This window comes from Herpailurus yagouaroundi, unplaced genomic scaffold, assembly GCF_014898765.1.
Source record: "Herpailurus yagouaroundi ecotype Mexico unplaced genomic scaffold, PumYag 322, whole genome shotgun sequence".
Classification (NCBI taxonomy): Eukaryota; Metazoa; Chordata; class Mammalia; order Carnivora; family Felidae; genus Herpailurus; species Herpailurus yagouaroundi.
The window spans coordinates 639850-651540 of NW_024412539.1; the positions used below are offsets into that span (position 1 = coordinate 639850).

The window sequence follows — 11691 nt, forward strand, 5'->3', positions numbered from 1 at the left end:
AGTTGTTGCAGTGGTAGTGTGCGAGCTTGCTGACCGAAAAGTGGAATCCGGTCACCTGTGTTCGTGGAGTCTCAGCCGCCGACGATCTCAGGGCTGGTTCCCGTCCCTTCGGAGCCCCGGAGGCCAAACTGGGATTACAATTTTAAGGTTTCCTAGAGGGCGAAAGATAAGGAGCCGACCTTCCCCCCCCCCCCCCCCCGGTGTCTGCTGCGGGAGTGGCCAACCCCTACCCGAGTTAAAACTCCCGGGGAGTCTTCGCTGTTCCCACCTCCGCTTCTCCCGCCACGCTCCCACTTGGGGTTCCCCCCACCAGGGCCGCGAGTCGCCGCGGTCGCCGCAGCTTGGCTGGGGGCTGGATGTGCGCCCCCGCGGATTCCCGGGAATCTGGAAGCGGCCGCTGAGCCGCGGCGCGGGCGGAAAGTTCGTATCCGCCCCGTGCAGCCTCACCCCGCAGGGGCGTCCACCATGATCACCCGTGTCTTCAGCGTGCGCGTGTGGGCCCCGGTGGGCGTCTTGACTTCGCTGGCGTATTGCGTCCACCAGCGGCGGGTGGCCCGGGCCGAGACCCCGGGGGCGCCTAGCCAGCGTCCTGTCGACCGGAGTCTGCTGGAGTTGAAAATGGTGCAGGTCGTGTTCCGACACGGGGCGCGGAGTCCTCTCAAGCCGCTCCCGCGGGAGCAGGTGAGAGGTCGGCCGGGGCCGGTACTGGTGGGGCAAGGACCGGGGCGGTCGACCGCAGGCGGACCGGGCGCCTGGCCCCGAAACACACACCTTGGGAGTTTTACCCTCATCGAGCGGGATTCCGGCTGGATCCAGACCAGATGAAAACTGCAGTACCTTGAGCAGAGGGGCTGGCCTGGCACTGCTAGCCGCCCATCCTCCTCGTACCCTCCGGATGTTGGGCACCCCGGATGTTGGGCACCCCGGGGACTTCTAGTTGTAACCCCTGATTGATGGCAGTGGTGTAGCACAGTTGGTAGCACTGCGCTGCTTGGAGGGCTTAGAAATCTCCTAGGGATCTTGTTCAAATGAAGATTCGAATCCAGCAGGTGTGTGGGGTAGAGCCTGAGATGCTGCATTTCTAACAGGTACTTGGGTCAACTTGAGAATGAAAGTGTAGTGCATTTCTGTGTGACTGTTTGAAGGTTGTCAAGAGTTGCAGGAACCCCCATAACTGGGATTACAGCGGGTAGCAGAGGTCAACATCTTTGGAAACAGGTATCACAGCGGCTTTCAGTTTGCTGGAGATCATTTGAGATCCTTGAAGGCTTTTTTTTTTTTTTTTTTTTAAATAAGTGCTGTATCTTGGGTCTTATTTTCTATTTTGGGTTTCTAAAACTATCGTGGAAGGGATTTGAGGTAGGAAAACATTTTTAATTGGCTAGTCCTGTGTTTATAATGTCTTAAAATCTGCCAGGTTTGGCCAGGGTAATTATGACTAAAGCACAAATAGTTTCTATTTATTTATTTATTTATTTTTAAATGTTTGTTTATTTATTTTGAGAGAGAGAGAGAGAGAGAGAGAGAGAGAGTAAGCAGGAGAGGGAGAAAGGGAGAGAGCATCCCAAGCAGGCTCTGCACTGTCAGCCGCAGAGCCCCACAGGAGGCTGCAACTCACAAATTGGGAGACCATGACCTGAGCCAATATCAAGAGCCTGAGCTCAATTGACTGACCCACCCAGGAGCCTCTAGGTGTTTTTTGTTTTTGTTTCTTTTTTTTGTTTGTTTGCTTTTTAATGATTAACCTTCCTGGATTTGATTTTTGGAGAGAGGCAGTTGAGGTCTCTGGCCTTTGGTGCAAGCAGGCCTGTAATTGAAGAACTGGCTTCCCAGCGAAGATAAAGAGGCAGCCTGAAATCCTCAGGCCCCCCAGCTGTCACACTTACCTGTGGAGTGCTTTTGCATTAATTGGTCCTCCAGGCTGATGTTGGAGCAAGTTCAATAGATGTCTAAACCTCATATTTGGCATTCTCTTCATGATCATCGTTGCTTTCCAGAAACCCTTAGGGTTGTGTCCTCACAGTGTCCAACTAAAAATCTGGTTTTTAAAGCTGGCCACACATGAACTCCAACCTTTAAAGCACCTCCCACATGAATAAACAAATTTTGGCAGGCACTTAATTCTGCTACCAGATTTCTAGTTAGCCTTTCTGAATGGCTGTACCACTTTCCATCTGGTATTGGAATTTCTTTTTTCTCATCTTCCCTCCTCCCCCGCCCACCCCCACCCCCACCGTTCCTTCCTTTCTTTTTGATGCTTTTTCAGTCCCTTACTCTCCCTTTTTTTATTTTTACTAAATCTTCCTTGTGACTTTTGCACATCGCCCATCTCATGTGCACTCCCCCCTTCTTCGTTTATTCTTGTTACAGAAAGGCTGGAAAGTAACATAGGGATAGAAGACTCATCACGTTAAAGACAAAGCTATCAGTGGTAGCAGAGAATTAAAGTCTGAGTGTCCAGGCTTGGGCCTAATATATACCGGATATATACTCCCTTAAGGCCTGAGAAAGATTTAGATTCTTTTAGGACTTCTTCCTGAGCTAGCGGGGGTGTGATGGCTACCTTCTGCCATTCTGTTGGAAGGCGCAGTTTGTAGCTCAGGTAGAATGCCAGCTTCATTCTCTTCGTCTGTGTAGCCACAAAGTAAGAAGCATCTGAGTCCATGGCCTCCCTTTGCAGTTAGGGAAGGCACGTCACCTCCTGCCTGCTCACATTCTCTAGACATCAGGCCAATGCATTAAACATCTTCGATTAGCACAAATGCCAGGGGTGGGACCAAACCTCTTTCCATTTAGGCTGTGAGCCTGTGTCTTTGGCTCCCTGTAACTTGTTTCTGGATGATTTCTCTCAGGTTTTCTTTTCAAGGTCCAGTTTGATAACGGTTGTTATTGGGATTTTCTAATCTTCCTGGTTCTGTTACTAACTGTAGTCAGAAGGGACCACCTGGTAGCAATTCTAAAACGAAAATTGCCTTTGGTAGATGTTTCCAGGCTTGTGACTGGTTAATGGATGAATACAAGTGACAAGTCACTTCATTCAGTTATCTCAGAAATCTTCAGAGAGCAGCATTGTTTAAAACGAGGTGTGTTATTGAGTTGTTTTCATTTGGCTTGAATGGCTGTTGACTTAATTTGTCTTCCTTTAGCTGTGCTTGGGAATATAAGCTCTGGAACTTGGTTGGCTATTTTTTTCTGATCATGAGATTCGACTCAAGTACATATTCACAAGATAAGTGTGGCCCTGCTTTCAGATTTCCCTTAGTTCACCTCTAGGCAAGATGGCCTCCAACTCAGGCAGGTTCCTCCAGTTTTTATAAAGTAAAGTCTAGCTTATCTCAGTTCCACTGTTGATTAAGGCATTTGGGTTCCTATTTATTTGGTAATGTAGGCCAGCTGGAAGGCGTACTGTTAGTCTAATTGTTACTCAGTACTTACCCAGAGCTCAGCTAAGAGAAGCACTCACTATTCAGGAAGCGTGGCATGAAGGATGTGCCCATAGCCCCATTCATTCCTCTGGAGCAGTGTTCATGACTGCTTGTTCTTGGAAAGACTTTGGACTCCGATGGGGAGCTTTCAAAAATATTGATGCCTGGGTGTCCCTTCTGGAGATTCTGATTTAACTGGCCCAGAGCATCCAGACATGGCAACATTTTCTCTGGTGGAGCTTTAGAATTATCTGGACTGGATAGCATTAACAAAGTTGAGGCCCCATCCCAGGAGATCCAGATGTGATGAGCTCAGGATGGGGCTGTTTTGTTTTGTTTTGTTTTGTTTGTGATGCCAGTGTGCAGCCAAGGTTTCAAACCACCGCTTTATTCTAAAATCCACACCTGGAAGGGTTTTGTTTACTTTTATGTAGATTTTGTCTTTTACCTCTGGAATGTAGCATATCAATCCTGGTATAGTACTGTCTTCACAGAAATGTGCTTTGGTGAGATGCCATCATTCTGTGTTGAGAAAACTATGAGAAACAATCCCACAGAACTCGTTGCTGTGACTAGTGAAAAGATGTTCATTATATTACTCTATCCTCTTTATGAGGACCCTTGGGAGGAATTTGTCTGTTCGCGTTAGAAGTGGTGTGCTTCTCCTGAACAGTTGGCTTGCTTTTATCTTTAAGCTTGTCTAGCTGATCGAGTTTCTCCCTTCATAAAAGCCAGAAAGCTTAGCGCTGAATCTTTGGCCCACCTACAGTGAAATCCGTGGGTCTTTAGAGTGTACCTTTTTGAGAAACTTTATTTCCGTATCCAGTTTTTGTCCCCATACTTGTTTGCTTTTGTCTTTCTTGCCTACTTTGAATGGGTTGTCTTACTCTGTTTTAGGTCTTGTTATCCTCTCCTTTAAGTTCTTAAAAATGGGGCATAAATAAGTAAGATTTTAAAGTTAGTCTTTGCCATGAACTCGGAAGCTGAAGAGCAGGAACAAGAATGAGAGTGTGTGTGGTGGGGGGGGGGGGGGCCGCCGCGGTTAGACGCCATGTACGGAACTAGTGTATCGTGTAGTCTTAAAAATTTGAAAACGTGCGTTGTAGATTTGGCATGAACTGGACTGCCAGGAGTCATCTCTTGGGAAACACCAAAGATCCTCTGTTGGTGAATGTTGCTAATAAGAGGAGATTTCTTAAGTGAGGCTGAATAGACCCTGTGGACTTGGTATCGGAGCCTGTGCTAGACAATGGCCTTACCAGGATGGATAATTCAGCCTCGGCTGTAAAAGAATTTTAAGATGTGCTAAAGGAGAAAGAAAAGAGATTCCTATGCTGGGAGCCCTGGGAACGCAAAGGAGGTACCTCAGACTTAAAACCGAACTCAGTTTGTCTGTTCTTCTGCGTTGGCCTTAGTTTTAGTCGAGGAGGACCTCTATTACCCTTGTCGCCTTAGGAACCCAGGCTCAAAACCAACGCAATTTCTTTCTTCAACCTTCCTTATTTACCTACCAACATAGCCCCCACATAAAGCTTTTATCCACTCACTTGCCAGGTTTGACTCGAGTCTCTAGCATCCACCCCTTCTATTCCTACTGCCTTAGATGGGGCCTTAGGCCCTCCTCTAGTTGGCTTCTGCATCTAGACTTCCCATTCTAGTTATGATCTATGCTGCTGGTTGTCAAGCTATTCCCTGGAGCCTGTGGCGTCAGAGGGTCTGAGGGGCTAGGGCTCTGTGTTCCCACTCCTGCTTCAACTAGAGGAACTCCAGTTTTTGCCTTTGTATGTGGAAATCTAAAGTTAAACTCTACTTGGTATTTGCTAATTAAAAATTTTGTGGGGCGCATGGGTGGCCCAGTGAGCTGACCATCTGACTCTTGATTTCGACTCAGGTCATGATGTCGCATTTCAGGAGTTTGAGTTCTGCATCGGGCCCTGCACAGACAGCGTGGAGCCTGCTTGGGATTCTCTGTCCATCTCTCTCTCTCTCTCTCTCTCTCTCTCTCTCTCTCTGCCCTTCCCTCACTCTCTCTTTCTCTTTCTGTCTCAAAATAAATAAATAAACTTAACAACAACAAACTGGGCTGTTATTTAAAAAAAAAAAAAAGTTTCAAAACTCGTCCCAGGTTGAAGCAAATCAAACCACTTCTTTCCTACATGGCATTCTTGGCCATCTCTGCTTCGCTCAAGCTTCTTCCTATTCTTGGAATTCTGAATACCAGTCTCTCCTTACCCACCTTTTACTCTCAAGTCCAGGTCTTTGCTTTTCCAAATCGTCTTCACTTCAAAGGCCATCCCTTCATGAAACTTTTCTTGAATCCCCAGCCAGAAGAGGTCTGTCTCTCCTTTGAACTACTGTGACCCTCATGTGGTTTCTTGTGGCACACAGTTTCTGTTTTTGGTGCTGCCGTCAGCACCATCTAGCTTGCGATCTCTGCTAACCCGAAAACCTAGAAAAGGCAGGATCATGCTATCTCAGTCTTGGTTTCTTCCACAAGGTATGGCAGATCATCTGTGTACGGGCCCTTTGCTGGGCTTCCAAAATGCAAGGGTAAATCGACGACCCAATCTCTCTTCTCCGAGCAGGACTGCTGAGCAGGACAGACTAGTAAGGGAGCTCTTCTAATACGGTTTGGTAAAGGCCACCAAAAAGAGCCACCGAGGCTACTTTGAGACCATGGGGCCATTGTCACAGCTCCTGGGAATGTTTAAGCTGTCTTGCGGAATAAGCAGAAATCTTTTCAGATGAAAGGGAAAAGAAAATTCCAGGTAGAAGGAACATGAGGTTGAAAAGCTAGGAAGTTCGAGGACGGTGCTGTAGAAAACAACGTTGTGTGGCTAGAGAGTAAGTGTGGAGGGCAGGGAAGAAATGGTGAAGAGAGAGAAGGAGAGGCGGGGGCCATCATGCAGCTGTGAGCCCCGGAAGGGTTTTATGCAGGCAAGTTACAGGATCAAAACTTTGGAAGGAGGAGCCATAGTTACAGGACAGTAAGAAGAAGGTCTGTGCTCTGAACACCCAGTCTTCTGATGTCAGTTGCTGCAGCTCCAGTGGGGGAAGAGGCCCAGGTCTGGAGGACTGGCTGCAGGTGGGACTAAGACAATGTCCTTTGAAAGATGGAGGGTTTCCTTTGTGTGAATGGAACCTGGGGTTCCCCCCCCCCCCCAGTGGTGCTCCCCTGGGCTATTTCTGGGAGGGGCCAAGATAGATACAGTGCTACAAGACATAGTAAGTTTTCAAATGTTAGTTTTAAAAGGAATAGGAAATCGCATAGTGGGAAATTGAGTTAAATGATCTTGTGATTTTAAGTGCTACAGGTCTCCTGCTCTCTCTTCACCATTTCTTCCCAGCCCTCCACACTTACGCTCTAGCCACACAACGTTGTTTTCTACAACACCGTTCCTCGTACTTTTAAGAAGACAAGCACTAAAAGCTAGAGTAGTCACTGAAGGGAAGTAAGACTTGAGCTATCATTGGACCTTGAAGAGAAGCTGGATGGGCAGGAGTCCCTCCGAGCACAGGAAGCAAGTTGAAAGAAGATGCAGAGGAAGCAGTGGGCATGGTCTGATCTGGGGACGGGAGGAGAGAGGCACAGTGACACTATAGCAGGGGACAGGGGCTCGGCCGAGGTGTAGGAGTCCTGGAATGCCAGGTGCCTATCTCTTGAAACATTAGGAAACAACTATTGACATGATGAAAGTGGCTTAGCAAGATTAATGGGGGGCAGGGAATTGTATCTATGTATGGATTGTGGGGGTGGAGGGAAGGGAGCCAGTCACACGCTTTTGCCTGAGGTAGTAAGGTTTTACACTCTTACCAGATAAAAGGAGGACCTTCGGGAATGACTTTTTTCCTAGCCAGTGATCCATAGAGTTTAGTGCGGCTGGTGGAGTAGTGGGGGAGAGTCAGAGGTTTGAGTTTTGGGGCCTAGGAGACCTGTGGCATCATTGCGAGCAACGTAATGTGTTCGGGAGAGGAGCTGGCATATGGGAAGAAGAAAAGATTTTCGTTTTTAAAATTGGAGTCATCACATCTGACTCAGCGAGTGTAAGAGTTTCATGGGCAGTTGGAGCTCTGAGACCTGTGGCTACTGGGGATGTTTTGAAACCATGACAGTAGAGCGGAGCAGGAGCCAGACTGTAAGGAGAAAAGGAAGATGGTGAAGAGGTGAAGAAGGGGCAGCCCCTTGTTTGAGAAACTCGATGAAAGGAAGGCAAAGGGACACTAGGTATCCTTAAGGATACCATAATTAGGACATCATGTATCCTTAAGGGCAGGGGAGGCATAGAAACCTGGAGGTTGACTCCTGGAAAAATCTTACGAGTGTCTGCTCACTGAGGTCATATTATTTTCATTCATTCATTTGTTCATTCATTCATTCACCAAGTATTTGCATGCCAGGCCTTCTGGTGACTTCTCCCCTTTACTGCAGTCTGGGCTTAGTGCCAGAGCAGCGTCTTAATAGCCAGTGCTAGTGGAGCAGTAACAGGGCTTGGGCTGAGGGTACCCGGAATAATAAATTACTGTCTTTCCTTCCTTTAATTGGAGCTGGAGTTAAAGCTTCTTTCTTTCCTTCCCATGGGAAGGTTGTGAGTTTAGTGTCTGTGATCCCAGCTATGTCTTTCAGGTGCTGCTGGATGTTAATGCTGTAAGTTTCAAGAACCTCCTAAACAATGTGTTGTGTTTTTTTGTGGTCATAACAGGCAGAGTGGAATCTCCAGCTATTAGAGGTCCCACCCCAAACTCAGTTTGATTACACTGTCACCAATCTAGCTGGTGGCCTGAAACCACATTCTCCTTTCGACTCTCAGTACCGTAAGACCGTACTCAAGGTGAGCATTGCCTCCCTGCCCTGGGAAGCCCCCTGTAAAGTTTCCATGGTTTTCTCTGGGCTGAGTTTAGCAGACGGGGAGGTATTTTCATGCTTCTCTTTCTGCCCCGCACCAGGGAGGCATGTTTGCTGGACAGCTGACTAATGTGGGCATGCAGCAGATGTTTGCCCTAGGACAGAGGCTGAGGAAGAGCTATGTGGAGGACATCCCCTTTCTTTCACCAACCTTCAATCCACTGGAGGTCTTGTGAGTCACTCGTAAAAGGGACGTGGCTTCCATTTTAAGATCTTACACATGAGGAAACCTGTACTGACCCCCCAGGATGGTGCCCATTCTCACCCAAGGTAGTTTGGGGCAGTTCCCCTTATATAACAGCATCCTGTGAACATGTGGTCAGTGGAGATCACGTTCATTGGCTTTTGGGTCCCTTGGGGCACCCATCCCGCAGAGAAAGGATTCCTCCCAGTCCCATAGCCCCCCTCATGTGATCTTAAAGCCTCCCAGTTGCTCTGTAGGATGAGACAGTGTATAGAATCAAATCTTCCTTTTTTGAGTGTCTCTACCTTTTTGTTTTTTTCCAGTGTTCGTTCCACTAATATATATCGGAATCTGGAGTCTACCCGATGTTTGCTGGCTGGGCTTTTCCAAAGTCAGAAAGAAGGTTTGAGTTTGGAGTCTAGAAGTCTGCCCTGTCCCTGAGGAGCTTTTTCTTCTTCCTTCCAAAGCCCTCCCGCCTCTCTTTCTTAGTGCGTGTTCCTTCGGTTTCTCTTCTCCTGCACACATGGCTTCCATGGCATGCCTACTCTGGTGGGCCCTCGCTTGTCTGGCCTCCTGCTGGCCTTGCCGGCCTGACCTCCACCTCCACGGTGATGTGTCAGCCACTCTGATGTGCCTCTGGCCCCTGACTTCTCCTCTTAAGCTTCTACACAGGCTGCTTAAGGCATCCCCAGCCAGGTCTTGTGAATAATACTGGGGCTTTTTGCTTAGGTAAGACACCGCTGAAAAGGAGGGAAGACAGGAGGAACACTTAGGCGAGACCCAAGCCTGCTGCCATTGGCTTGGTCTTGGTGTTAACCCACAGCCTGACTCAGATGGTATTAACAGTATTCTGTTCAGCCTTTCCTCACTGAGAAAGTCTATTGAGTTTGGGTTTTAACATGTTCAACCGGTGAGTGATTGCAGCTAGTGGTGCCCAGCCTTTTCACCACCAAGGACCACATGTGTTATTTTCCCTCATGGATCTTATGTATTGAGGGCCTTTGACTGTCAGAGGGACCTTCATTTTGCCATTTATACTTGACTGAAATTTACATGTAATTGCCAGTCTGAGTTTCATATCCTCACGACCTCACCAATATTGAAATACTAAAATGGTGCTATAAAGCAAAGGTTCTTGCTTAGCTTCTTTTGTAGTATCTCAAATAGATATAAAATTGCCATCAGGCTTATTAAAAAACAAACAAACAAACAAACAAACAAACAAACAACAACTATGTAAAAGAATAGAAACCTCCAGGCCAGAAGAGGCCAGCCTTACCCTAGTCGGGGTTGGATACAGCTGCTAATTCCGGCTGAAATTGGCTGCTGAGCACAAGCAGGGTGTGTCTGAGTAACATAGAGCAAACAGAGGGGCTGCCCCTTAGGAGCCCCTGAGCTTTGGAAGAGTCCACAGTGCCTGGCCTTCTGAGAGCTCTTCACTTGCCCAGCTTCTAAGAGGCAAATAAATACCCTTTCCTCTGAAACACCAAAAGTAGGAAAGCTGTTTCTTGAAAGCAGGCTGACCTACAGGCAGGTCTCGGACTGACACTGCCCCATATTCCCAACAGAGAGGGAAGTGGTGTCACCACAAGCCACTGGACCCACACGCCCTGGGACTCGAATTTGACCATGTCCCAAAGCTTTTTTAGTAGCTTTGTATCTACTAACTTGTTTAGTTCTTGTAATAATCCGGGGCCGTAGGCAATAGTATCCCCAATTTACAGATAAGAGAATTCAGGCACAGAGAGGCTAAATGACTTTCCCAGGAACACACAGCTGGTAAATGGTGGAATAGGGATTCAAAGTATGGCAGTCTGGCTTCAGAATCCAATACTCTTCATCTTTACACTCTGCCGCTCAGAGGACACATCTGTCTGGAGAGGGCCTCTGGTCATTTGCCTGACAAAGTGTGTCTGAATTTTGATATTCTAGTAAAGTTACCATATGCTACTAGAATTTTGACTGTCACATTTTTGTTTGGGAATAATAGCTCTTTGGGGCTTAGATTCACCTAATCACCCTGTATTGATCGGAGTGAATTCCGGAGAGCTGCTGACAGCAGCTGTCTCTTTGCCATTTAGAGAAGGTCGGTCTTGAGTTGTGTAGCAAAGGAAGCTGCCACAGGCCCTTGCCATCTCTGGCACAGAGCAAAGCCTTGGAAGGTGTTAGAGCACCTTCTCTGGGTATTGATGGGAGGGGATAAAGGTACTTGTGAGCTCTGAGTAGTAGCGGGCTCCTGCGAGGTATACAGTTGACCTTTGAACATGGGTTTGAACTGCATGGGTCCACTTACACATAAATTGTTTTTTTTTTTTGTAAGTACAGTACAGAACTATAAAAGTATATTTTCTCTTATTCTTAATATTTTCTTTTCTCTAGCTCACTTGGTTGTAAGAATACAGTATGTAATACATATAACATACAAAAGATGGGTTAGTCAACTATTTATGTTATTGGTAAGGCTTCCAGTCAACAGTAGGCTATCAGTAGTTAAGTTTTGGGGGAATCAAAAATTATACATGGATCTTTGACTGCATGGGGGGATTGGTGACCTTAACCTCCGGGTTGTTCAAGGGTCAACTGTATAATAAGAAACATTATTTGTGGTCTAACGTGTGGTTCTTAGCAGTTCATCTGGAAACCTGGCTTTCCTTTTAGGCAAGGCTGTGGGGTCTGACAGGATTTGTGGCCTTGTGGTGGCTTTCCTTAGATTGTCATGCGCTGAGTCACTATATTGGTCTATAGGATTGGACTTTAAGAGGCAAGAAAGTCACCTAGTTCTGATGGAGTCCGGGACAGCTCATTCTTTGTTAGAATGCCCAAGTCTGATCCAGGTCTGTACCTGCTCTAGTCATATGTGGCCCAATAGGAGGGGTTGTGCCAGACAGAACAAGGCTGCTCCTTGCTTTCTCCATTTCTCAGCCCATAGAAGAGCTGCTGTTGGCAAGGCCAGGGCATGTTCAAGGCAGTTACTGTCCTGAAGCAGTGACCTTGATGATCTGTCTCCTAAAGCAGACAAGAGAAGGAGGGGGTGGGGATGCTGGGAGGGACAAGCTGAAGCCTCTTCCTGCCTGTGCTCTCACCTTCCTTCCAGGACCCATCGTCATCCACACTGATGAAGCAAGCTCTGAAGTCTTGTACCCCAACTACCAGAACTGCTGGAGCCTGCAGGAGAGAAC

At 47.3% G+C, this 11691-nt stretch overlaps 1 protein-coding gene across 6 annotated transcripts in view; it reads left to right on the forward strand.

Annotated features, from left to right (window-relative positions):
* The first annotated feature begins 2 nt into the window (after positions 1-2).
* The window catches only part of ACP6 (acid phosphatase 6, lysophosphatidic), a 26989-nt gene continuing 15300 nt past the window's right edge, over positions 3-11691 (forward strand). For 4 of the 6 annotated variants that reach the window (XM_040462487.1, XM_040462488.1, XM_040462492.1 and 1 more), the window contains exons 1-5: positions 3-681; positions 8126-8254; positions 8370-8500; positions 8836-8915; positions 11607-11691. In XM_040462487.1, the coding sequence (XP_040318421.1) occupies positions 466-681; positions 8126-8254; positions 8370-8500; positions 8836-8915; positions 11607-11691 (641 nt within the window). In that variant the 5' untranslated portion in view covers positions 3-465. The remainder of the gene's footprint in view (positions 682-8125; positions 8255-8369; positions 8501-8835; positions 8916-11606) is intronic. The other 2 variants (XM_040462490.1, XM_040462489.1) reach the window with 2 other exon arrangements.